This window comes from Delphinus delphis, chromosome 19 (genome assembly GCF_949987515.2).
Source record: "Delphinus delphis chromosome 19, mDelDel1.2, whole genome shotgun sequence".
Taxonomy (NCBI): domain Eukaryota; kingdom Metazoa; phylum Chordata; class Mammalia; order Artiodactyla; family Delphinidae; genus Delphinus; species Delphinus delphis.
Window position 1 is genome coordinate 59,309,332 of NC_082701.1, and position 26,396 is coordinate 59,335,727.

Genomic DNA, 26,396 nt, shown 5'->3' on the forward strand with positions numbered 1-26,396 from the left:
GCTACGTCATCGCCGCCGGGGCGCGCCGCGCATGCGCCAGCCGCCGGCGGCTCGCCCGCCGCCCCCTCCCCCATGGGCTTGGGCAGGCGATGGGTGGAGCTGGAGAGGCTCCGCCCCTTCACCCCCGCCATTGGTTAGCGGCGGCCGCGTGACGTCCCGCCCTCCGAGGAGGCGAGGCGGGACTGGACCTGTTAGCGCTGGCGGGCGCTGCCGCAGGGGCGGAGCTGGCGGGGCTGGGGGGCGGCGGTCGCTGGTCCCCACCGGGTCGCAGTCCGGTGAATCCGGTCAGGCTTGCCGCACGTGGACTCTGGACTTCCCGATAGGAAGCAGGGAACCACAGACTCGCGCGCTGTATCAGGTTTCGCCGAGGCGTCGCCGTCCAGCTCGCTAGCCGCACATTCACGGCTCTGGGAGCTCGAGTCCCGCGTCCTCCGGGTGGGCTGTGCACCTGCTGGCGGACCCCGCAGGTGCGGGAGGTCCGTGAAGACAGGTGCCAGCTTCTCGAGGGCTTTTCACTGCGTCCCGCGCCGGCCCACCTCCGCAGCTAAAAGACGGAGAAATAAAGATGTTGTCGCGGCAGTTAGAGCTCAGGGCCCGGCGGGAGGGGTGTGGGGTGAAGCTTCTGTGGTCGGGACACTGGCCGGCACGCTGGCCTAGGGCCTTGGTGCTTGCAGCCCCTCCGCCTGAAGCCTGCCCGACCCCAGCCCGTGGCTTTATCAGACGCCGCCTGCCCAGCGAGGCCTTCTCCTCCACCCTACTGGACCTCACGAGACCCCTAAATCCTTCATCTCCTTACCCAAAGAATTTATTTACTTGTTCTTTTAATATTTGTTTATTTATTTGGCTACACCGGGTCTTAGTTGCGGCACGTGGGATCTTTGTTGCCCTATGCGTGATCTTACTTGGCATGTGGACTCAGTTGTGGCATGCATGTGGGCTCCAGTCCCCTGACGAGGGATGGAACCCGGGCCCCCTGCATAGGTAGGGAGGAGTCTTAACCACTGGACCACCAGACTTCCCTGCCCTGTTTTTTAATTAACTATTCCCAACGTAGCATGAAAACTCCATGATGGTAATGATTTTTGTGTTTTATTAACGTCAGTATCGCCCAGTGCCCAGAGTAGTACTAGTTATATGCAGGTTCTCAAAAATAAATGTTTAATTAATTAACCCAAACAAACTTTTATAGGAGAATCTAATAAGATCATTCTCAGAATAAAACACAGGTGAAGTAAGGCACGTTATAGATATGTTAAAGAAAGGTGTATCCGTTTAATAAAAAGTAAACTCAGAGGGCTTCCCTGGTGGCGCAGTGGTTGAGAGTCCGCCTGCCGATTCCGGGGACACGGGTTCGTGCCCCAGTCCGGGAAGATCCCACGTGCCGTGGAGCGGCTGGGCCCGTGAGCCATGGCCGCTGGGCCTGCGCGTCCGGAGCCTGTGCTCCGCAGCGGGAGAGGCCACGGCAGTGAGAGGCCCACATACCGCAAAAAAAAAAAAGTAAACTCAGAAATAGTTAGGAATTACAAATTATATGTGATTCATCTCTATTAATATTCAATGTCACGAGTATTTTAGTTTTACTGTTCTTGTAAATATGATTCGGTTTCAAGAATGTGCCCTTAGGGACTTCCCTGGTGGCGCAGTGGATAAGACTCTGCACTCCCAATACAGGGGGCCCAGGTTCCATCCTTGGTCAGGGAACTAGTTCGCACTTGTATGCCGCAACCAAGAGTTCGCATGTGCAGCTAGGGGTCCCGCCTGCTGCAACTAAGACCCGGCGCAACCAAATAAATAAATAAACATTAAGAAAAAAAAAAGAATGTGCCCTTAGAATTCAGGCCCCTAATATCTATTGATCACATTTTTTATCAGTATGGTCATCCAACCTTGGGAGAATTTCTGCGCTCTCTACTTGGATTATAAATAATGATTTGAAATGCCCTGTAATCAGCCTCATACATAAATAAGATTAAAACACGATATATCCTTGAAAAGCAGTTCCGAGAAGAGTCATGGATGAAACTGTTTACTACGGCATTTTTTTTCTGATGGGAAAAAAGCTGAAAACACCCTAAATGACCATTAATAGGCAAATGATTGAGTAAACTATTAACTAGGCATTCTAGGGAATGCTATGCTGCTGTAAAAAGAATGACCTAGGTTTCTAAGTACTAATATGGAAAGTCTATAAGACATACATGAATAAAACAAGTTGCAGAAAAATACAGATAGTATGGTGACATTTACCGAAAAATAATACTGTATGTGAGTATCTATTAAAGGGCTGGGAGAAACAAACAAATCAATCATAGTTAATGTCTGGTGAGGGAGAACTTCATCTATGGCATTTGAATTATTTTATAATAAGAATTAATCATAGTATTTCATACTTAAAAAATCACTAAAACTTGAAATGACAAAATGTTCTAAGGCGGGGAAAGGGGACTTGCTCAAGTTCCACAGCATCTAGAAAACGGGTCCGGAAGTTCCATTCATGCATCCACCCAGAAAACAAGTCAGACTCTTAACCTTCAGTTCTGGCTCCACCACTTTCTGCCTGTGTAACATGAGGCAGATTGCTTATCTGTTAAAATTGGGGTGACACCAACTCAGTGCTTACATTAAAGGGTTACAGCACAGAATAAATAGTAATGCATGCCAAGCTCTTAGTACGTGCCTGTTGTTTAATTAAGGGCTTGAGAAACAGGGACTTCCCTGACAGTCCAGTGGTTAAGATACCACGCTTCCACTGCAGGGGACTTGGGTTCAATCACTAGTTAGGGAACTAAGATCCCGCATGCCGCAGAGCAGCGCAGCAAAAGAAAAAAGAAGAAACATTAGCAATTGATCTGGAAGTTGCTGGGCATTGAAATGATTGACAATATCCAACTTTAAGAATCCCACAGTGTAGTGGGATAAATAGGAACACTAGCAGGCAGTTTCAGTACAGCCATTGCTGTGTATCCATAGGTACCACATCCAAGGATTCAAGCAACCTCGGATGGAAAATATTTGAAAAAAAATGCCAGAAATTTCCAAAAAAGCAAACCGTGCGCTGGCCACAGCTTACATAGCTTTTACATTGTACTTACAACTATTTACACAGCATTTACATTGTATCAGGTATTATAAGTAATCTAGAGATGATTTAGGTATACAGGAGGATGTGGGTAGGTTATATACCACTTTATATAAGGGACTCGAGTATCTGCAGGTTTGGGTATCTACAGAGCGTCCTGGAACCAGTCCCTTGAGGATACTGAGGGATGACTGAAGTATGAAATTGCAGAGATAGAGGAAAGTCCAGGTAACATGAAAACCCTCCAAGACACCTCTCACCCTAACCCTGCCCAGGCGGTTGCAGTGGAGGGGATCCGGAAATGTTTCCTATGCCTGACCTAAGAGTAGAAGGATGGGCAAGAGCTGGCCAGTTTAAATATAAGTGATATGGGGCTTCCTTGGTGGCGCAGTGGTTGAGAGTCCACCTGCCGATGCAAGGGACACGGGTTCGTGCCCTGGTCCAGAAGGATCCCACATGCCGCGGAGCGGCTGGGCCTGTGAGCCATGGCCGCTGCCTGCGCGTTTGGAGCCTGTGCTCCGCAACGGGAGAGGCCACAACAGTGAGAGGCCCGCGTACCGCAAAAAAAGAAAAAAAAGTGATATGGTCAGGTACTTGTCTCAAAAGGCATTTCCCACTATCCATGGGACTAACATGGCCTAAAATGTTATTCTCTATGTCTGTTTTTTGTTTGTTTTGTTTAGTTTCCAAATTTTTTTAATGTAAACATCCATGGAATTGTGCTTTCAACATGGTCAAGTATATCCTATAATCCTCTCTCAGATAACAACTATGAACTCTTGTCAGAATGCAAACACAAATACCTGAAGGCCTTGGAGAATGAGCCCAATTGTGAGGAAGTAGATGCTTGGACGAAGGGACCTGCCCCGAGGAACAGACCTGTTTTTTATGGCTTATAGACTGAGGACAGACCACGCTAGCAGGAGCCCAAACAGGGAGGCTGAAGATAGAAAACGCACAGTCTTTGTGGACTGAAGAATTAGAGAACAGAGCACAGAAAAACTAAAGCCACTGAAAAGCGAGGACAGAGTCAGGGAAGGGGAGCCCCAGAGTCTGTGGATAAACCACGTGCAAGTTGACCACTGAATCACTCGTGTGGGGGGCAAATTCCAGCAGCCCAACTGGAACGAAAAGAAATGAGTGGAGATTTAAGCTGCTGCCCAAGAAATGGTTAAATTAACAAAAAAAAGTTTCTGTTTTTTTAAATATAAGATTCAATACCCACGTTGTTTGATGTGGAAATGGTGTGGTTTAGCTGAAACGTGATTTCAGCTCTTAAGTTCAAGTCTTTTTGTGTGTGACGTAAGAAAGTAGTCCAGTTTCATTCTTTTGCATGTAGCTGTCCAGTTTTCCCCACCCTGTTTTTTTTTTTTTTTTCTGAGCCGTGCCATGTGGTATGCGGAATCTTAGTTCCCCGACTGGGAACTGAACCCACGCCCCTTGCAGTGGAAGCTCGGAGCCCTAACCACTGGACAGCCAGGGATTGCCCCCAGCACCATTTTTGGAAGAGACCGTCCTTTCCCCATCGTATATTCTTGGCTCCTCTGTCGTAGGTTAATTGACCATGTCTGAGAGGGTTTACTTCTGGGCTCTTAATTCTGTCCCACTGATCTAGGTGTCTGTTTATATACCAATACCACACTGTTAATCACCCTAGCTCTGGGATACAGTTTGGAGTCACTCTGTGCTGCCTCCAGTTTCCAGCTTTGTTCTTCTTTCTCAAGATTTTTTGGGGGTTTTTGGTGGGTTTTTTTTTGCTATTCAGGATCTTTTGCAGTTCCATACAAATTTTAAAATTATTTGTTCTAGCCTATAAAGTTTTTTATTTTTTTTGCGATACGCGGGCCTCTCACTGACGCGGCCTCTCCCGTTGCAGAGCACAGGCTCCGGATGTACAGGCCCAGCGGCCATGGCTCACGGGCCCAGCCGCTCTGCGGCATGTGGGATCTTCCCAGACCACGGCACGAACCCGTGTCCCCTGCATCGGCAGGCGGACTCTCAACCACTGCGCCACCAGGGAAGCCCAAGCCTATAAACTTTTGTGAGGCTGTTTTCAGTTCTCTTGGGAATATACCTAGGGATGGAATTGTTGGGTCCATGGTAACTTTATATTTAACCTTTTGAGGAGCCTCCAGACTGTTTTCCACAGCAGCTGTACCATCTTACTTTCCCACCAGCAGCGTATGAGTGTTCCAGTTTCTCCACATCCTCACTAGCATGTTATTTTCCTTATTATTTTTTAAAATATTTATTTATTTATTTGGCCATGCTGGGTCTTAGTTGCAGCATGCAGGCACTTAGCTGAGGCATGTGGGATCTAGTTCCCTGACCAGGGATCGAACCCAGGCCCCCTGCACTGGGAGCGCGGAGTCTTAACCGCTGGACCACCAGGGAAGTCCCTCCTTATTATTTTGTTTATTTATTTATTTATTTATGGCTGCGTTGGGTCTTTGTTGCTGCACACAGGCTTTCTCTAGTTGTGGCGAGCGGGAGCTACTCTTCATTGTGGTGCGCAGGCTTCTCGTTGCAGTGGCTTCTCTTGTTGCGGAGCACGGGCTCTAGGCATGCGGGCTCAGTAATTGTGGCACGCGGACTCAGTAATTGTGGCGCATGGGCTCAATAATTGTGGCGCATGGGCTTAGTTGCTCCGTGGCATGTGGGATATTCCCGGACCAGGGATCGAACCCGTGTCCCCTGCAAGGGCAGGCGGATTCGTAAGTGCTGTGCCACCAGGGAAGTCCCTCCCCGGCTATTTTAGATAAGAAAAGTGTGGTGATTAATATCCTGAAATGTTAAAATTTCGTCAAATCATGTTACAACTTTCCAACCAGAATTGTTAATAAAGTAATTCCAAGAGTATTATTTGGTTTCAGTTTGAAATTAGTAGTGCCCACTACATAAAACACTAAAACTGTTATGTCTTAGGGAAAAAGTTTTTCTAGATGCAACAAGTGTCAGCTTCTGTCCTGAGCAGGTTGAATGATCACAATTTCTTAAACAGCAGAGTTCACACTCTTCATTTAAACACTCAAGCTCATTGTTAAATAATAAAACCAGGAGAGTTGGACATTTTCCATCATGCATTTGGGAAAAGAGAACGAGGCCAGTGATCCTTGTGGTCAGATGTAACAGATAAATCTTGGAAGTATCTATTAAGAATACAGAGACTCAGTTACAAGATGCCCTCCAGAGCAACAAACTATCAACTAAGATAACCCTCTAGAAATAATGTCCTTCCTGTAGGTTGTGGAATGTGGAAACAATTTCTAAAGCTTCTGTGTTCGAGTAACACATGCAAGAAAAAATTTATTTTAATCATGGACAGAAGTTGGAAACTGTTATATTCACACCAGTCCCAATTTTGCATCAGAAGATAAGATCTTGTGACCACTTTCAACTTACCATCCTATCAAATTGGATTATTTTAAATTGTTTGTGATTGTAACAGATTGTTTAAATAGTTTAGATTATTTAGGGTAGGTTATTTTAAATATTTTATGATGCACAACATTCTCTCTAACCCTTAGATCTTCAATTCTTTCTGAAACTCCCTTTGTTAATTTTTATTTATTTATTTATTTTGGCTGCGTCAGGTCTTAGTTGTGGGATCTTCGTTGAGGCATGCTGGGTCTTTCATCGCTGCGCGGGCTCTTCATTGCAGCACGTGGGCTTCTCTCTAGCTGTGGTGTGCAGGTTTTCTCTCTCTAGTTGTGGCACGCAGTCTCCACGGCACCCGAGCTCCGTAGTTGTGGTGCGTGGGCTGAGTTGCCCCCGAGGCATGTGGGATCTTAGTTCCCTGACCAGGAATCGAACCTGTGTCCCCTGCATTGTAAGGTGGATTCTTTACCACTGGACCACCAGGGAAGTCCCTGTTAGTTTTTAAGACTTGTAGTTTTTAAGGCCTGGCTCTGAAATGGCCTCTTATTCAGCATCTCGTGCAAAGAACATACCTGCAAAGTACCTTTTTGCTGGCAGAAATGGAGCAAAGACTGAATATGGATCTTAATAATGAAAAGAACCTGCTATATAAAAAAATAAAATAAAATTCAAAAATTCAAAAAAAAAAGTATTACAGACGTGTGTCAGGCAGTTACAGATTTTGTGATGTTGGTCAGCTTTTAAAATTTGTAACTTGTGGGCTTCCCTGGTGGCGCAGTGGTTGGGGGTCCGCCTTCCGATGCGGGGGACGTGGGTTCGTGCCCCGGTCCGGGAGGATCCCGCATGCCACGGAGCGGCTGGGCCCGTGGGCCATGGCCTCTGGGCCTGCGTGTCCGGAGCCTGCGCTCCGCGGCGGGAGAGGCCACAGCAGTGAGAGGCCCGTGTACCGCAAAAGAAAAAAAAAAATCGTAACTTGTGATTCCTTTCCTTGGTTGAAATAAATATAATTTTTATACCTAAAAAAAAAATAGTGAAATGAAAGTGAAGAGTGTATAGAATTTTTCTTCTTTGAAACTAATTGGGCTTTCCTGTATTTAACTTTCTTTTGGAAAACACTCAAGATAGTAATAACCCCTCATGCTTCTTAACAACCACTTTCCCATCCACACCTTTGTGTAATTGTCACAGCAGCCCTGGGAAACAGGCACTAACTTCCACGTTGCCCATGAGGGGCCTCAATGATGCTCAGGGCTTTCGTGGCAGCATGAAGACTGGAAGCTTGGTTTTGTCAGGCTTTGAGGAGGGCGGTGATATGAATAGTAATGGCAACAACTAATATTTATTTAATACTTACTAAGTACCAAGCACTGTTCCATGATATAAATGCCCTCCTAACAGCCCAATGAAGTGGTTACCAAGACTAACTTTACCTCACACTGATACACCAGCCTTTTTTTTTTTTTAAGTTTTTCCTCCCTAACAACTCCTTACTCTTGCTATTCTTTTTTTTTAACTTGATTTTTAAAATTTAATTTAATTTATTTTTATTTTTGGCTGCATTGGGTCTTTGTTGCTGCACGTGGGCTTTCTCTAGTTGCAGCGAGCAGGGGCTACTCTTCCTTGCGGTGCGCGGGCTTCTCATTGCGGTGGCTTCTCTTATTGCGGAGCACAGGTTTCAGTAGTTGCAGCATGCAGGCTCAGTAGTTGTGGCTCGCGGGCTCTAGAGTGCAGGCTCAATAGTTGTGGCTCACGGGCTTAGTTGCTCTGCGGCATGTGGGATCTTCCCGGACCAGGGCTCAAACCTGTGTCCCCTTCTTTGGCAAGCGGATTCTTAACCACTGTGCCACCAGGGAAGCCCCTCACTCTGCTTTGTTAACTTTATATGGAAGTCAGTAAGATATATTGTGACTTACCATTTTGTCCCTCTAAAGGACAGTGCTGGGGTGAGGGTTGTAGGGTATGCGATCAGCTCGTGGACATTCTTCTGATTGGTTCGTGGTGAGGTGACAGGGTGATGTTTTGGAAATTAACATTATCAACCTTCTGGTTCCAACTATGCTGGGGTCTACATGCTGGTGGTCAGTATGCAATTAACTTCTTCCACCTGGTGGCGGTTTCAGTACAGGCAAAACAGTTCAAGGATATGGCTCAGGATCTTGTCTACAGCCCTTGAGAGGGAAATAAATGTCCTTGACTTTGTTTTATGGCTAAACTATTATTATTTTGTCTTGCTTGATTGTTTTGTTTCTGTGTGTGTATATATATATATATATATATGTATGTATATGTGTGTGTATATATATATATTCCCCCCCCTTTGGCCACACTGCACAGCAAGCAGTTTCTTAGTTCCCCAACCAGGTATCGAACCCACGCCCCCTGCAGTGAAAGCACAGAGTCCTAACTGCTGGACCTCCAGGGAAGTCCCGTTTTGTTTTTTTTTTTAACTTCTCTGATTAAATTTTTCTTTTAGGGACTTGGGGAAGGCCTAGGATGCTAAAGCTTTTCTACAAACAAGAAGCAGGAGACATGGGGGACATGTCCCCAGGAGGTCCCCGCAGGGTCCTGCTCCGTTTCAGTGCTATAAACCCACTTGGGCTTCCACTGCCAACTGAAAAGAGTCCAGTCCGACCCGATCTACTTCCCCACGTCTCATGTCTCGTCCTCACAGTAGCCAAATGAAAGAACTGACCATTCTGTCCGTTCCTCTGTGCCCTTGCTAATGTCCCAAGGGTGAAATGGACGTGTCCGAATTCTCCCATCCTTCCAAGTCCCACACGGATGTCTCCTCTTCCATGCAGCCTTCTTGGATGCACTTCCTAGCTCCATCTCCTGGATTCCCACAGCAGTGTGACTGAAACTCCCCTACACTGCATGCCATTTCCTCCTGCCCCAGCTACATGTGGACATGTCTTCTCTCTCCCCAGGTCATGTGTGTCTTGTGGGCCAGAGCTGTGCCCGTATTTTCCTTGTGCTCCCACAGTACCCTGCACACAGTAAGTGCTGCATAAGCATTGGTTGAATGAATACAAAGGAAATGGGAAGTAAGGAAATGCGGTGCGTTTCTCTACAGGTGACACCATGATCCAGGAGAGCGCCTGTCAGTACTCCTCTGAGTGCTCACGATGTCCTAAGGCCAGGCCTGGACTCCTGGGCTCCACGGAGCTGAGCCCCAGGCTCCTGGGCTCACACTGTGTGCTTTTCCACCCCTCCCTCACCTCCCATTTTATCTCATAGATCGGATGGTTTAACTGACACAGAAATGTCATGGACCCTGCTGTGCCATGGCTGATGGGGCGTCTGTGGGCAGCAAGGGTACAAAATAGGTTTTTGTAGACACTTAAACAGAGTGTGTGAGAGTCATAAGTGTGTTCAAAATACCTTCTCAGTGGCTGAAAGTCTCTAAGATGCGAAATGGCAGAGGCTGCAGCTTTTTTGAGACCTGACGCCTTGCTGCCTTCCTGGGAGAAACCTTGAGATCAAAGCTTTTTTTTATCTCAGAGACAGAATTTCCCTGCCTCAAAGAGGGATGTGACCGTCTCAGGAATACAGACATGCTTAGAAATATAAAGTCTCTTTTTTGGGGAAGTCTGTGCTAAAGCAATAGAGAAATATTGACGTGAGCAGCTCTCTTTTTCCTTGACCTCCTTAAATGTCCTCTATAAACAGCGAAGGGGAAATGGAATTGCTTTAGGAAGGGGTTTCTTTAGAAGAATATAGAGAATGGAAAGAGTCTACTCTGCGTAGCCAGAATTACTTATGCACAATTCTAGTGAGAGGCACTTGGCAAGGGGAGCTGCTAAGACTGGAAGAAAGGGACAGACTAGCAGCTTGCCCCGGGAGTCTCAGTACAGACGCCTCCTAGTGCCTGGTGGAAGAAGAATGGGCCCGCTCCTGTATTTGCGTGTTAAATTACGTGATTTCTTAAATGGAAAACTTACAGATGTTCCATAAGTACTGTAATCCCATTTGGGGATTTTTTTCCATTTATTAAATACACCCAGAGGCTCAGAAAGTGGAAGTCCTGGGACTGAATATAGCAGAGAGAAGCAAGTCGGACCATGTCTCATGAAGCCAAGATTCAGATGCAGCAACTGTCAAATTGATTTATTCTGATTCAAACAAAACCCAAATTGTTCCTCGCGAACGTAAAATTGGATTGGCTTCTTAGGAGGCCTCCCACACTTTTTGCACACACCTGAGGCGTGTGTGTGTGCGTGTCTGTGCGTGTGCGCGTGTGTTGGGGGGATGCTTCTGCGTCCACAGGACCGAGTCAGAGGGCTGACTCCCTGGGCTCGAAGTGGGGACAGCCACGTCCTGGCGCCGCGCTTTCTTTCCGGAATCGGGTGGCATGACTGTTTCCAGGGATGTGCTCTGGGCCAGACTCCCGGGTTCAATTCCCGGTGACCAATGTTTAGTTTTTTCCATTTGACAACAGCTCACTGTCTGACACGCAGATGTCTTCCACAGGACTAGAGATACTTGGTGGAAATAACAGAGGGCAGAAGGGCTGTTTGTCAAGGGTAATGTGCCCTCGCTGTGACTCGTCTAGCGCATTCCTCCAGAACCTTCTGGGGTGGTAGAAATGTTCTGCATCTGCTGGGACTGGGGAACTGAATTTTTAATTTTTTTTGAATTAATTTACATTCAAAGAGCCACGGGTAGCTAGTGTCTACTGTCCTGGACAGCACCGTTCTAGCCCTAGACAGGAAGCCACGGGCTCCCTGTGGAAAAGTCAGTCTTATTAAAATGTTCATTGCATCTGACACAGCCTTTATGGATATGCCTCTTGAATATTACATCTGCCTGAGGATTTGAAGAAATACAGTGTAGACATTATTTGTTAGAATAGGCAACAGGACACTACAGGACACTTTGAAAAGTCTTAAACCCTTCCTTCTAGGGAAGGAATATCACCTTTCTTATTTCTGGGAGTCACAGCACTCGCTTTTCTCTTAAGTTTCAGTGAGGAGCAGGAAAACTCCCCTTCCTGCCAAGAGGCTGAACATGTCCTAGGAACACAAGTGACAGAACGTGTGTCTGTGTCTCTGGCTGACACAGCAATAGCTTTCTTCTGTTATCAGATCCCTGTTCTTCTGACTATTTAGTAACCTCGGCAAAACATGGAGCTGGGCAGGAGGTTTCCGGGAGGAAGGGGTGGTCTGACATGTGCACACCACTGAGGAGGGGCCTCGAGTCATCATCCCCCAGTTCCAAGCAGCATCATACAAAGCACATCACTGAAGAGAAGTTCTTATAACTACAGGAAACCTCTGTCGTTACCAGGAAAACATGTTTTCTTTTCCACCCTCATCAGAGGAAAGCCCGCTTACGCAACTTCGTATTCTTGCAACAATCACCCCACCAACAGCAATCAAAGCAACAGCTGCAGTTTACTGATCACAGCTTACGTGGTTCTTCACAACTGCCTTTGAGACAGGCAGGGACCTGGGACCCTTTGCTGCAGTGCTTGCACCTGGACACACCTCTCCTCCGGCAGCAAAATACAAGGAAACTATATAGGACTAAAAATAACTGAGTGCATGCACAGTTGGGGTAAATTCTGGACAAAAGATACAAAGAGACCAAAAAACCCAGCTGCCACTTTTGAAGAGCAGGGAGCAAAAACAGGGTACTGCGAACGCCCCCTGCTCTCAACACCACCTAAGGGGTGGGCAAAACAGCTAAGCCACCCCTCTGACCCGACCCCTGGACACACCCCTACCTTCACCCCATGTGAGGAACAAGCCCGCCCCCTCTCAGGGAGCTGGCAAACAAGGCAACCTGTTGTTTGTTCTCCCTCCCCGCGCTGCATCAGCGGTCCCAGTAAAGCCTTGCCCTCTGATCAATTTCTACTGGTTAAGGAAGCCAAGAACTCTGGTGGGTAACACCTTTGGTCTCACACTTTATTATCTTCATTTTAGGTTGAGAAGCCTGAGGTTGGAGGTGGTAAGAAACTCAACATCTGTCATGTGGGGTTTTTTATTTTTAAATTTTAAACCTTATTTGGAATGAATAATTTTAATTTTTTTTTTTTTTTTTTTTTTTGCGGTACGCGAGCCTCTCACTGTTGTGGCCTCTCCCGCTGCAGAGCACAGGCTCCGGATGCGCAGGCTCAGCAGCCATGGCTCACGGGCTCAGCCGCTCCGCGGCATGTGGGATCCTCCCGGACCGGGGCACGAACCCGTGTCCCCTGCATCGGCAGGCAGACTCTCAACCACCGCGCCACCAGGGAAGCCCAATAATTTTAATTTTAAACCTTATTTGGACCACCAGGGAAGCCCCTCTTTGTTCGTGTTTAAATTGAATTGTCCATTTGTTTACTGTTGAGTTTTGAGAGTTCTTTATGTAATCTAGATATGAATCCTTTTTCAGATATATGATTTTCAAATATTTTCTCCTAGTCCGTAATTAGTTTTTGCAGCCCATTAACGGGTTTTTTGCAGAGCAAAAGGTTTTAACATCAATTAAGTCCACATTATCAATTTTTTCTTTTATGGAACATACTTTTACTGTCATGTCTAAGAACTCGTCAACTCCTAGTTCCAACAAATTTTCTCCTATCTTCTAAAAGTCTTATAAATTTATATTTTAGGGACTTCCTGGCACTCCAGTGGTTAAGACTCCGCGCTTCCACAGCAGGGGGCACAGGTTCCATCCCTGGTTGGGGAACTAATATCCCACATGCTGCGTACTGTGGCCAAAAAAAACCCCAAACCCTATAATTTTATGTTTTACATTTAAATTTGGTTCATTTTGAATTAATTTTTCAAAAGATGTGAGGTTTAGATTGATGTTCTTTATTTATTATATGTTTTGCCTATAGATATCCAATTGTTCCAGCACCATTTGTTAAAAAAGACTATTCTTTCTGCACTGAATTGCTTTTTCAACTTTTTCAAAAATCAGATGGACTTAATTGTGTGGAGCTACTTCTGGGTCCTCAATCCTGTCCCCTTGATCCATGTGTCCATCCCTCGACATCACAGAGTTTGAGCTCTATAATAAGGTTTGTAATCAGGTAGAGTGATTCCTCCCACTTTATTATTCTTTTTCAAAATTGTTTTAGCTATTGTAGTTCCTTTGCCTTTCCACATACATTTTATTTATTATTATTTTTAAATTAATTTATTTAGTTTTGGCTGCATTGGGTCTTCTTTGCTGTGTGCGGGCTTCTCACTGTGGCTTGTCTTGTTGCAGAGTGCGGGCTCTAGGTGCGTGGGCTTCAGTAGTTGTGGCTCGCGGGCTCTGAGCACAGGCTCAGTAGTTGTGGCACACGGGCTTAGTTGCTCTGCAGCATGTGGGATCTTCCCGGACCAGGGATCGAACCCATGTCCCCTGCATTGGCAGGCGGATTCTTAACCACTGTGCCACCAGGGAAGCCCCTATACATCTTTTATTTATACCTAAGTATTTCCATTTTTTAAAAATTAAAGTATAGTTGATTTACATTGTGTTAGTTTCAGGTGTATGGCAGAGTGATTCAGTTATATATTTTTTCAGATTATATTGCATTATAGGTTATTACAAGATATTGAATATAATTCCCTGTTATACAGTATATCCTTGTTGCTTATCTATTTTATGTGTAGTAGTTTGTATTCTATTTTCATTTTCATTCAGTTCAATGTATTTTTATTTATTTTATTTAATTAATTTATTTTTTAAAGTGTTTTTTTGATGTGGACATTTTTTTTAAGTCTTTATTGAATTTGTTACAATATTGCTTCTGTTTTATGTCTTGGCCCTTTGGCTGCAAGGCACGTGGGATCCTAGTTCCCCAACCAGGGGTCGAACCCTCACCCCCTGCATTGGAAGGCGAAGTCTCAACCACTGGACCACGAGGGAAGTCCCTCATTCAGTTCAATGTATTTTTAACTTGAGATTACCTTTTTGATCCATAGATTATTTAAAAGTGTGTTGTTCAGCTTCCAAGTTTTTGGATTTTCTTTTTATCATTCTCTTATTGATACCCAATTTTTTTAAGGTTTTTTTTTTTGGATGTGGACCATTTTTAAAGTCCTGATTGAATTTGTTACAATATTGCTTCTGCTTTATGTTTTGTTTTTTTGGCCACAGGGCATGTGGGATCTTAGCTTCCTGACCAGGGATTGAACCCGCACTCCCTGCAATGGAAGGTGAAGTCTTAACCACTGGACCACCAGGGAAGTCCTGATACCCAGTTTGATCCCATTGTAGTTGGTACACACTCTATAAAATTTCAATTATTTTAAATATGTTGAGGTTAGTTTTTATGGCCAGGATATGGTCTATCTTGACTTATGTTCTGTGAGTGCTTAAAAAGAATGTGTTGTCTCTGGTGTTAGCAGGTGTTCTACAAATCTTGATTAGATCCTGTTGGTTAATGGTATCATTAAGCCTTTCCAAATCTTTGCTGACTTTTTATTTGTTCTATCAAGTACTGAGAGAGGTGTGTTGAAGTCTTCAACTGTAATTGTGGATTTGTCTATTTCTCCTTTTAGTTCTATCAGATTTTTCTTTGCATATTTTGCACCTCTGTTGTTTGGTGCATAAAGATTTAGGGTTGCTGTGTCTTCTTAGGGATTGACTCTTCTATATGTAAGGTACCTTTCCATCCCTGGTAATTTTCTCTGCTCTTTTTTTTTTTTTAACATCTTTATTGGAGTATAATTGCTTTACAGTGGTTGTTAGTTTCTGCTTTATAACAAAGTGAATCAGCTATACATATACATATTTCTCTGCTCTTCAGTCAATTTTATCTGGTATTAATATAGCGACTCCTGCTTTCTCTTAATTAACTTTTGCACAGTTTATCTTTTTCCATCCTTGTACTTTCAGCCTACCTATACAATTGAGTTTCTTGTAGCTAGCATACTTTGGTTATATTATTTTTATCCACTCTGCCAATCTCTTTTTTGTATTTAGGCCTCTTTCTTTTAATGTTGTAATTATGAATATGTTAAGGTTTAAGTGTATCATTTTATTTTTGCTTTCCATTTTTGTTTGTTTTGTTTTGTTGGCTTTTTTCTTCCTGTGGTTATTTGAACATTTTTGGATTCCATTTTGATTCATCTATAGTATTTTTTAGTGTATCTCTTTGTATAACTTTTTAAGTGGTTGCCCTAGGGATTTCATTATATATACATAACTTATCACTGTCTACTGTTGTCTACATTTTATCAGTTCAAGTGAAGTGTAGAAAGCTCACCTCCTTTTATGTCTGTTTATCCCTTCGCATTTGTAATTGTTTTAAATATTTCCTTTGCATACATTGAGAACCATATTGGAAAGTGTTATAATTTTTCCTTCAACAATTCAACATAATTTAGAAAATTTAAGAGAAGTCTATTTTGTTTACCCATATTTTTACTCTTACAGTGTTCTTTCTATATCTTAGAGCCTAACGTTCTAAGATTCCTTCTTTATCATTGCCTTTCTGTTTATAGCACTTCCTTTAGTCATTTTTGTAGGGTAGGCCTGTTGGCGACAGATTCTCTTAGTTTTCCTTCATGTGATAATGTCTGTTTCCCTTTCATTCCTGAAGGATACTTTTGCTGGATGTAGAATTTTGAGTTGCACTTGAAAAATGTTGCGTCACTTTCTTCTGGCTTCTGGGTTTCTAATGCAAAATCTGCTGTCCTTAAAATTTCGCTCTTGTTTTCAGATTTTGTGGATACTTGTGAGGACTTCCATGGTATGTTAATTGACTAAAGTGAATAAAAGCAGTGTGTAGAGTATTATGTTGTTTGTATAACAAGGGACGGTGGGGAGAATGCTGAATATATACATAATTGCTTGACCACACATAAGATGGCTCTGGAAAGACAAGCACAGCTGGCACTGTTACCAAGGTGAAGGAGAAAGGGGTGCCTGAACAAAAGGAAGGGAGGTGTTTCAATTTATACACTTTTGCCATCTCTTGAATTTTGAACCATGAGAATTCCCCCCAGTTTCTCTCTCCACATCCTCTTTCCATGCTTCCTCTTTTACTACTTGACATCTTTACATAATTTATTTGCAAGAATTACTTATATATTCTAAATAAAAGTCATCTTCAGATATACGTGTTGCAAATACCTTCTCCACTCTATTGCTTGCCTTTTGCTCTCTTGATGGTGTCTTTCCACGTCTTAAAGTTAACGATGACCAATTTATCAGCATTTCCCTTTAAGGTCGGTACTTTTTAATGTCCTGCTAAAAAGTATTTTCCTCTCCCACGGTCACGATATTCTGCTGTTTGGGACTTCCCTGGGGGTCCATTGGTTAGGGCTCGGCGCTTTCACTGCTCTGGCAGGGCTGGATCCCTGGTCCCGGAACTAAGATCCCCAAAACCGCGCGACGCAGCCAAGCAAAACAAAACTAAAAAACCCCGATATTCTGCTGTTGGCTGTTATTTTCCAGAGTCGTGTCTTTCACATTTACGTCTACAACCTATCTTGGATTGATTTTTTTGCGTGAGGTAGGGGTTACGGTTCGTCCCCCAACCCCGCCAAGGACATTCAATTGATCGAGCACTTTTCCTTCAAAATAACTCTTCTATTTCATCACAGTTGCTCTTTTGTGGGGAGAAGACATGTGACTACATACCCGTGGGGCTGTTTCTGGCTTCTCACTTCTTTTTGCATTGATCTTTTTATTTATCCTTGGGCCAGTATCACACCGCTTTAATTACTAAGGCTTTATACGCCGTAGCACACATTCTTCAACTTTGTGTCCCCTGCCCTCTTCCCCAAGAGTGCACGGAACTCAAACCGCGACCTTCCGAATTTCCCTCCGAAGACGGAGGGACAGTACTTAGGCTGGAAGACGCGATTCAGACCTCCGCATCCAGCCCCTCCTACCTGCGCCTTGAGGCACGCCCGCCCAACGCGCATGCGCAGCCTCACGACTGGTCGAGGGAAAAATACGTCACCGGAGAGGCGGGAGGACGGGGTTGATTCGCCATGGCCTCCGCAGCGAGCAGGTAGGGCTGCGGGCGGGGGAACCTCGGAGGCGAGGGGCGCGAGGTCCCGCCCCGAGCTGAGGCGCGCGGCAGGTCCCGGCTCGAGCTCGTCTCGCCCGCTGAGGGGAGAGGAGTGGTGTGGAGGCCGAGCGGAGGCTGCGGACCCGGAGAGACGCCCGCATCGGAGTCCGGGCTCAGCGTTTTCTGCATGGGGAGCCGCGCCTTCGCTGAGCTTTGAGCCTCGGTTTGCGCGGCTGCAAGTGGGTGTAGGCAGGCGGCGGACCCGATTTCCCCGACTCCGCGCCGTGCGCGGGCGAGGCTGGCGGCACCTGGCCGGTGCAGAGTTAGCGCAGCAGGTACCTTTGTTCAGAGGCAGGGCGGGGTGCTGCCTGCTGCGTACCCGCGAGGTGGCCACGGCATCTCTTGCTCCTTCTGCCCTTGCTCTGCCGTTCCCAAGCTGTGCGGCTTGGACCAGTGTCCTCAGCTGTAACTTTGGGAATAAAACGCCCCCCCCCCCCCGCAATGAGTTTGTCGAGAAGCGTGGTGAGATTGCGCATGGGTGGTACTCAGCTAGGGTTTGGCACAGAATAGGTGCTCAACAAATGGTACCCATACAACCCTCTTTTTAGTTTCGTTTGCTATGGTGATTTGAGAATTGACGAGTTACTTTTGTTACGAAATAGTTAAAGAAATAATTTTTGAGCTTCATATACACGTGTGTTTAGTGAACATAATACTTGCTTCTCTTAATGGAATTACCAGGAAGTGCTTTTCACGTCTTCCAACCTGTGTATGGGCAAAACAGAGGAAGTCAGTTTCTAGAAAAGTGGCAGATAGAAAAAGGGATCCTCAACTTGGTTATACAGGGATAGAATTAGCAAAAGTGATCTAATTCTTAAGGATAGTTAGGGAACTAACTTTTTTGAGCACCCACCAAAATGACTGTTGTAGGTATCTCTTATTCCTCAGCACGAGAGAGTATAGTATAGTGAGTGGTATCACGATATTTTCCAGCCCAGTTTTGGGTGCTGAGAGCACCCACAGCAAATAAGTGAGGGAAGCAGGCTTTTAAAACTAGGCTTCTGTATAAAACAAACTAATTCTAGCACAAGGGTTGCTTCTGAAGAGGTCCTTGCTCAAGAATTTATTTTTTTAATATGTTTTTTAAAAGTTTATTTATTTTTGGCTGCATTGGGTCTTCGTTGCTGTGCGTGGGCTTTCTCTAGTTGTGTCCAGAGGGGACTACTCTTCATTGTGGTGCGCGGGCTTCTCTTGTTGCGGAGCACGGGCTCTAGGCGCGTGGGCTTCAGTAGTTGCAGTAAGCGGGCTCAGTAGTTTGTGGCTCACGGGCTCTAGAGCGCAGGCTCAGTAGTTGTGGCGCACGGACTTAGTTGCTCCGCGGCATGTGGGATCTTCCCGGACCAGGTCTCGAACCCGTGTCCCCTGCGTTGGCAGGTGGATTCTCAACCACTGCGCCACCAGGGAAGTCCTGTCTTCATTTATAGTAGAAGAGATGGACTCAGAGATGGGAAGTAATTTAGCACTGAACTAGTAAGGGCAGAGCCAATTCCATGTCACTCCAAAAGCTAGTGCTTGTCTGTGTATTTCATTAATTCCTTCACTTCACAGATATTTATTGAACAGCTGGCCTGTACCAGCAGGTGCTAGGTGTTGGGGATACACTGATGGCTAAAGCAGACACAGCCCCTGTCTTCAGGTAGCAACTTGAGTTGAGGTAGCAACTCATAAGCAGTGAGTCTAGCAAGGGAGACACACAGAAAATAGAAAATGACCAACGAAATATTGGCTGTGGTCGTGGTACCCGCCATAGGAGACAGTAGAGGGCGCTGTAAGAATATATAATGGGGTCAGTGGCAGCAGGCCGGGTGAGGAGGGACAGGGTCGCCTTTCCTGAGGAGATAGTAGTCAGCTGAGACCTTAAGGACTGAGTTGGAGTTAAAATGGGCAAAGAGAGGGCTTCCCTGGTGGTGCAGTGGTTGAGAGTCCGCCTGCCGATGCAGGGGACACGGGTTCGTGCCCCGGTCCGGGAAGATCCCACATGCCGCGGAGCGGCTGGGTCCATGAGCCATGACCGCTGAGCCTGTGCGTCCGGAGCCTGTGCTCCGCAACGGGAGAGGCCACAACGGTGAGAGGCCCGCGTACCGCAAAAAAAAAAAAAAAAGGGTAAAGAGAAGAGTGAAGAGGAGGGACGCACGTGAGGCCTCCAGGGTCGGAGGGGCTGTGACTGGTAGTTTCGGAGCGACCCATGTGGCGGGCAGTGGAGAGTGCTTCCAAGGCAGAAGCGGACACAGGTTGGATCCCATCCGAGCAGTGCTGTACCCCAGGGTTTATTTGCTTCCCAGGACATATAATCATCTCCACAAACTGTGTCTGTGTTCCAGCTCCCGGCATCCTTCTTCAGACATGGTTAGGCCTCTGGTTGCCCTGGGTGGGGACAGATGTGCGGAGGGGCAGAGACCTCAGTGTGACACTTGCTCAGTGTTGGTTACTTGCGTGGCAAAGCTGAATAGACAGGAGTGCCAGTATTGCATTTCACCCTATTTGTCTCTGGTTTGCAAAATTATTTAACATTTTTTAGTCTCCCAATGGTCCAAGTCCTATGTTAGCTACCTAGGATACAAACGTTTAAGGATAGTTATTAATTTAATTCATGTTTTACTTGCTTTCCATTTAAGATGCTACAGTTGTTTTACCAATATTATTCTTCAGATGTGTTTGTTTACCATCTACTATGTGCTAGGCACTGTGCTAGGGACATAGCATGAGCAAATAGATGTGGTCTGTGTCCTCCTGGAGCTTAAGCTCCCAGTTGGGTCTGGAGGACGGAGAGGGAGGGGGAGCGACTCAGGGAGATGGGATTGGAGAGGTAGGCAGGGGTCAGACCATGCAGGCCTCACAGGTCATGCCAAGTATCTGGAGCTTCTCCTAAGGATGGTGGGAGGCCACTGAGGAGTCTCATTCAGGGAGTAGAACCAGCAGGTGTGTGTTTATATGAAAGATCGATCACTCTGGCTTCTCCGTCGGCGGAGGCGGTCGATGGGTGTGAGGGCGTTTAAAAGGTAGGATCAGTGGGGCTTGGTAATAGGTTCACTCTGGGGTAAGATGGAAGAGGGAGGTTCAGGGCTGATTAATTTTCTGGCCTGTGTATCTGAGATCAGAACTCAGAGGAAGGACATGAGTTCAGTTTTGAGTAAGACGTCTTTGCAATGATCCAGGTGGGGTGTCACAAAGGCAGGGATATAGGAAGGTCTGGCACTCACATGACCAGAATGGCTGAGTCTCTAAAGCTCTTGTCAGAGAGGAACACCTTTCCCATGTTTTTTTGCGGAGGGGGGTGCTGTGCTGTGGGGCATGTAGGATTTTAGTTCCCTGACCAGGGATCGAACCTGTGAAGTGTGGAGTCTTAACCACTGGACCGCCAGGCAAGTCCCCACCTTTCCTTATTGAGGGAGCTGTCAAGGTGGGACCTGTGAGGTGGTCCAATCCACATTTATGTTGGGAAAAGGTACAAATAAAATCTCCTGCCAACCTAGGAAATGCTCTCCACAAATGCGGAAAGAAAAGAATTCTGTTATTCAGTCATTAACTGAAACTGGGATACAACACAGGTAATCTGCAAATGAGACTACAAAAACAGAAAAAAAACAACCCACCATTTACAGCCCATTACATACATAATCTCAAGATTAATGGTAATTTGTTCTCTTGTAAAAAGACTAGGCAACACCACTTGCTGTATGTGTTTTCATCCTAAATTTACCTGGTGGTTGGGGTGGCCGTCTGTGCTAGTCAGTTGCCTTTCTCTGAAAGAAAAGTAAAACATCCTTAATTTCTATGAGCGGGTAGTCGAGGTGCCTAGGCTAAACTCCCACGATGTTACCTTAAGAGAGATGGCTCCCAGGCCCTTCAGAAAAAAATTCTTGGGTTTTACTTGTGGCTGGAGCTAGCTTATTTAGCCTTTAAAAAGGTTTGCTTACATATCAAAGGGACAGAGGAAGGACTTACAAACTCTAGGTTTTTCAGAGAAATGCTCTAAGAAAAAGAGAAAAATCTCTTTCCCTTTTTGCAACAGGGAAAAGTCAGTTTAAAAAATTTACTTCAACAGTGCAGAAAAATGTTGGACTGGAGCTCTCACAGTATGGGCATCGTTCTGGAGATGATCGTTAAGTGAGTTCCATGGAGTTGTGCATACTTAGGATGCCTGCAGGTGGTCACATCTAGCCCATAATTTCTTGTACATTGATTTAAAGAAAAATACAGATACAGATCTTGCTGGTTTCCAGTCAGAACTCTTGTCTCTGGTAGTTAACCCTTCCATGACTTGTCCTCTTTAATGTCAATAATGTCATTTCTCACTCCTACCCATTGTTAAAACATAAAATTCAACTGAGTAAATTTTTTTTAAATTAATTAATATGTATCTTTTTGGCTGTGCTGGGTCTTTGTTGCTGCGCCTGGGCTTTCTCTGGTTGCGGTGAGCGGGGGCTGCTCTTCGTTGTGGTGCACGGGCTTCTCATTGCGGTGGCTTCTCTTGTTGCAGAGCATGGGCTCTAGGGCGTGTGGGCTTCAGTAGTTGTGGCATGCAGACTCAGTAGTTGTGGCTCGCGGGCTCTAGAGCGCAGGCTCAGTAGTTGCGGCACACGGGCTTAGTTGCTCCGCAGCATGTGGGATCTTCCCGGACCAGGGCTCGAACCCGTGTCCCCTGGTAGGCAGATTCTTAACCACTGGTAGGCAGATTCTTAACCACTGCGCCACCAGGGGAGTCTCTAACTGAGTACATTTTAAAGATGTTACTGGCTTTCTTTGAGTCATGAATCGGGCAGCATCCCATCTAGCAGAGAGAGAGGAGCTCCGAGGAGCTGTACAAAGTGAAAGACTTTTACAGGTAGAAGGAGCGGGAACAGGAAGCTCTACTTGGGAAAAAGCAGGTTGGTTGTGGCGAGGCCACCCCCCTTTAAGGGATGCAGGGGTCCGCCAGGCAGATGACCTCACTGTGCTGACCAGGCGATTCCTGATTCCCTGGTTTAAGATTCCATTTCTGGGAGAGGCTGAAACTAATTAAGTGAAGTTTGGTGATGTGGGGCTCAACGTCGGTGACTCCACTTTGAGCATATTTTCTTGTTTTTAACACCAGTTCTTCATATATGAGATGTTTGGTAGGTAAAGTTACGATTTTAATGCAGAAATGAACTCTCCACTAATCTGTTCTGGAAGGTCATAAATGTGGGGATGGAAATTGAGGTTGAATGGCATGTACGTTTAGCTTGGAAGCTGCTTTCCACTCACCGAGGTAGTAAATTCAACAGACTCTCCTTTACATTCTACCTGAGCTACCCCTTCCATCTTCTTAAGTTCACGGTAACCTGAGACTTGGCCACTAAACTGCTTACTGGAGGGAGAGACCGCTGATGGCAGCTGAAGTGATTGAACACGGCTTGCCAGTAGTTTGAACTTGTTTGCTGTCATCAGCCTTTTTTCATCATCAGTGTATAGGAATGCAAGAGATTTCTGTGCATTAATTTTGTATCCTGCAACTTTACCAAATTCATTGATTAGCTCTAGTAGTTTTCTGGTGGCATCTTTAGGATTCTCTTTGTATAGTATCATGTCATCTGCAAACAGTGACAGTTTTACTTCTTCTTTTCCAATTTGTATTCCTTTTATTTCTTTTTCTTCTCTGATTGCCGTGGCTAGGACTTCCAAAACTGTGTTGAATAAGAGTGGTGAGAGTGGACATCCTTGTCTTGTTCCTGATCTTAGAGGAAATGCTTTCAGTTTTTCACCTAGTATATCTTCTTTGGAAAAGAAAGTTTAGAGAAGAAGCAGCTCATTTTTTATCTGGGTTATCTTTTATTCTTGTGTTGCACGAGTTCTTTTTATATTCTGGACACTTGACCCTTATGAGATACATGATGTGCAAATATTTTCTCCCATTCTGTTGGTTGTCTTCACTTTTTTGATAGTTTTCTTTGAAGCACAGAAGTTTTCAATTTTGATGTTCAATTTATCTTTTTCTTTTGTTGCTTTTGCTGTAGTGTCATAGCTAAGAAATCATTGCTTAATCCAAGGTCATGAAGATTTACACTTAAATATTCTTTAAAGTATTTTATAATTTTAGCTCTCACATTTAGGTCTTTGATCATTTTGAGTTAATTTTTATATATTGTGTTCTGTAAGGTTCCAACTGTATGCTTCAGTTTGTGGATATCCAGTTGTTCCAGCATCATTTATTGAAAAGACTGTTCTTTGCCCATTAATTTACCATAATGTAAAAGTCAAAGCCATTCTGTAAAAACTCACTTGATTACTAAAAGATTTCTATTTCATTTGTGGGAAATGGCTTATGAGCAGTCTTTTTTTAAGGAACTGCCTAATTCTCCTTGAGTGATTTTTTTCCTTTTGTTTCAAAGAAAATAAAGTGAGCAAGTGGGATGTATTCCATGAATGCAAGGTTGGTTCAATATTGGGAAATTGATTAGTATCTTATACAGCATTATTAAGTATTAGGAACAATGATATGATTATTTCTCTAGATGCTGAAAAGCCTGTCAAAAAATTCAGTACCCATTATAATAAAAGCACTTAGAAGATAGAAAAAAAAAAAAGCCTTTATGCTGTTACATACCCTAGCAATAAACATGGTGAATGTACAAAATACGTTTTCAATTTAAGGTTTTTTTTTTTTTCTTTTAATATAGGCTCTGGAATTTGCCAAGTAATTTTTTTCAATCCTGAAAAGGCTCTGAGAGAGAAATAAGGAGGGAAATATGTATGGGGAAAAGTAAATCTGTCAACAGCGTTTGGTGAAATAAACAGATTGTTTGATGGCTTACTGTGGACATGTCCTGAGGCGACGTGGCCCTGTCCTTAGGGAGCTATTTGGTGGGATGCTGGGAAATAAAGTGATAGGTCACCGGCTAGGCTATTTTTAAATGAAAGCTTAGAAGTTGGCTCTGGAAAACCCTCTCAGGTTATTATGCTCCCCTCCTCCTTTAGTCCTCCAGAACGTGAGATTCCTTTCCATATGTTTTCTGGCATTAAAGTCAGGGCACTCTAAGTTTTAAGTGGAAGCATTATTAAAAACTGCTTCAGAGTAAAGGGCATTTCCTAGTTAAATTTCACAATTATGTTTCCCAGTTCCAAAAATAACTTGGGGGACTCCCCCGCACTCCAAATGCAGGGGGCCTGGGTTCGATCCCTGGTCAGGGAACTAGATCCCATATGCCACAGCTAAGAGTTTGCATGCTGCCATTAAAGATCCCGAATGCCGTAACGAAGATCCCAAATGCTGAAACTAAAACCCGGCACAGCCAAGTAAGTAAATAAATAAATTAATAACAAAAAAACCCCTTGGAACTCAGAGTGAACCGTCATCCTAAATAAATTGTCTAAGAGAGAGAACAGTGGGCAAATAATTTATCCAAGTTCATGAGGAAACTAATTTGTTAGAATTTTAAAATAATCTGATTTCAACCATGAGCCTACTTGAAATTAGCATTTAATGTTTAATCCTTTATGAATGACACACTTAAAAATTTTTTATGGTAATAAAATATACATAATTTGAATTTACCATCTTTTTTAAAAAATTAATTTATTTTTAATTTTTGGCTGTGTTTGGTCTTCGTTGCTTCTTGAGTGCTTTCTCTAGTTGCGGTGCGCGGGCTTCTCATTGCGGTGGCTTCTCTTGCTGCAGAGTATGGGCTCTAGGCGCGCAGACTTCAGTAGTTTTGGCACACGGGCTCAGTAGTTGTGGCTCACGGGCTCCAGAGCGCGGGCTCAGTAGTTGTGGCGCACAGGCTCAGTTGCTCTGTGGCATGTGGGATCTTCCCGGACCGGGGCACAAACCCGTGTCGCCTGCATTGGCAGGCGGACTCTCAACCACTGCGCCACCAGGGAAGCCCGATCTTAACCATTTTTAAGTGTATAGTTCAGAAGTGTTAAATACATTTATAATGTTGTACCACCATCACCACCATCTGTCTCCAGAATTCTTTTCATCTTACAAAACTGAAATTCTGTACCCATTAAAAAATAACTCCCCATTTCCCTCCCTGCTCCCAGCCCCTGGCAACTCCCATTCTACTTTCTGTCTCTAAGAATTTGACTACTCTAAGTATCTCATGTAAGTGGATTCATACAGTATTTGCTTTTGTGTCTTGCTTATTTCACTTAGCATAATGTCCTTAAGGTTCATCCATATTGTAGCGTGTGTCAGAGTTTCCTTCCTTTTTAAAGCTGAGTGATATCCCATTGTATGTACATATCACATTTTGCTTATCCATTCATTGGTTGGTGGACGCTTGGGTTGTTTCTGTGTTTTATCTATTGTGAATAATGCTGCTGTGAACATGGGTGTACAGATATCTCTTCGAGACCCTGCATTCAATTCTTTTGAGTATATACCCAGCAGCGGAATTGCTGGATCATATGATAATTCTATTTTTAATTTTATTGAGGAACCTCCATACTTTTTTTAAAAAAAATAAATTTATTTATTTATTTTTGACTGCGTTGGGCCTTTGATGCTGTGCGCGGTCTTTTCTCCAGTTGCGACGAGCGGGGGCTACTCTTCATTGCGGTGCACAGGCTTCTCATTGGATGGCTTCTCTTGTTGCAGAGCACGGGCTCTAGGCGTCCGGACTTCAGTAGTTGTGGCACGCGGGCTCAGTAGTTGTGGCTCATGGGCTCTAGAGCGCAGGCTCAGTAGTTGTGGCTCACGGGCTTAGTTGCTCCGCGGCATGTGGGATCTTCCCGGACCAGGGCTCGAACCCATGTCCCCTGCATTGGCAGGTGGATTCTTAACCACTGCACCACCGGGGAAGCCCCTCCATACTTTTTTTTCAGTGGCCGTACTGCTTTACATTCTCACCCGCAGTGCATAGGGTTCTAATTTCTCCATATCCTCCCACTTATCATTTTCTGGTTTTTTGATAGTAGTCATTCTAATGGGTGTGAGGTGGTATCTCATTATAGTTTTCATTTGCATTTCAC

At 44.8% G+C, this 26,396-nt stretch overlaps 1 protein-coding gene across 2 annotated transcripts in view; it reads left to right on the forward strand.

Moving 5' to 3' along the window:
- Positions 1-17,366: 17,366 nt before the first annotated feature.
- DHRS7B (dehydrogenase/reductase 7B) overlaps positions 17,367-26,396 on the forward strand; it is a 33,161-nt gene continuing 24,131 nt past the window's right edge. For both annotated transcript variants that reach the window (XM_059998733.1, XM_059998735.1), the window contains exon 1: positions 17,367-17,402. In XM_059998733.1, the coding sequence (XP_059854716.1) occupies positions 17,383-17,402 (20 nt within the window). In that variant the 5' untranslated portion in view covers positions 17,367-17,382. The remainder of the gene's footprint in view (positions 17,403-26,396) is intronic.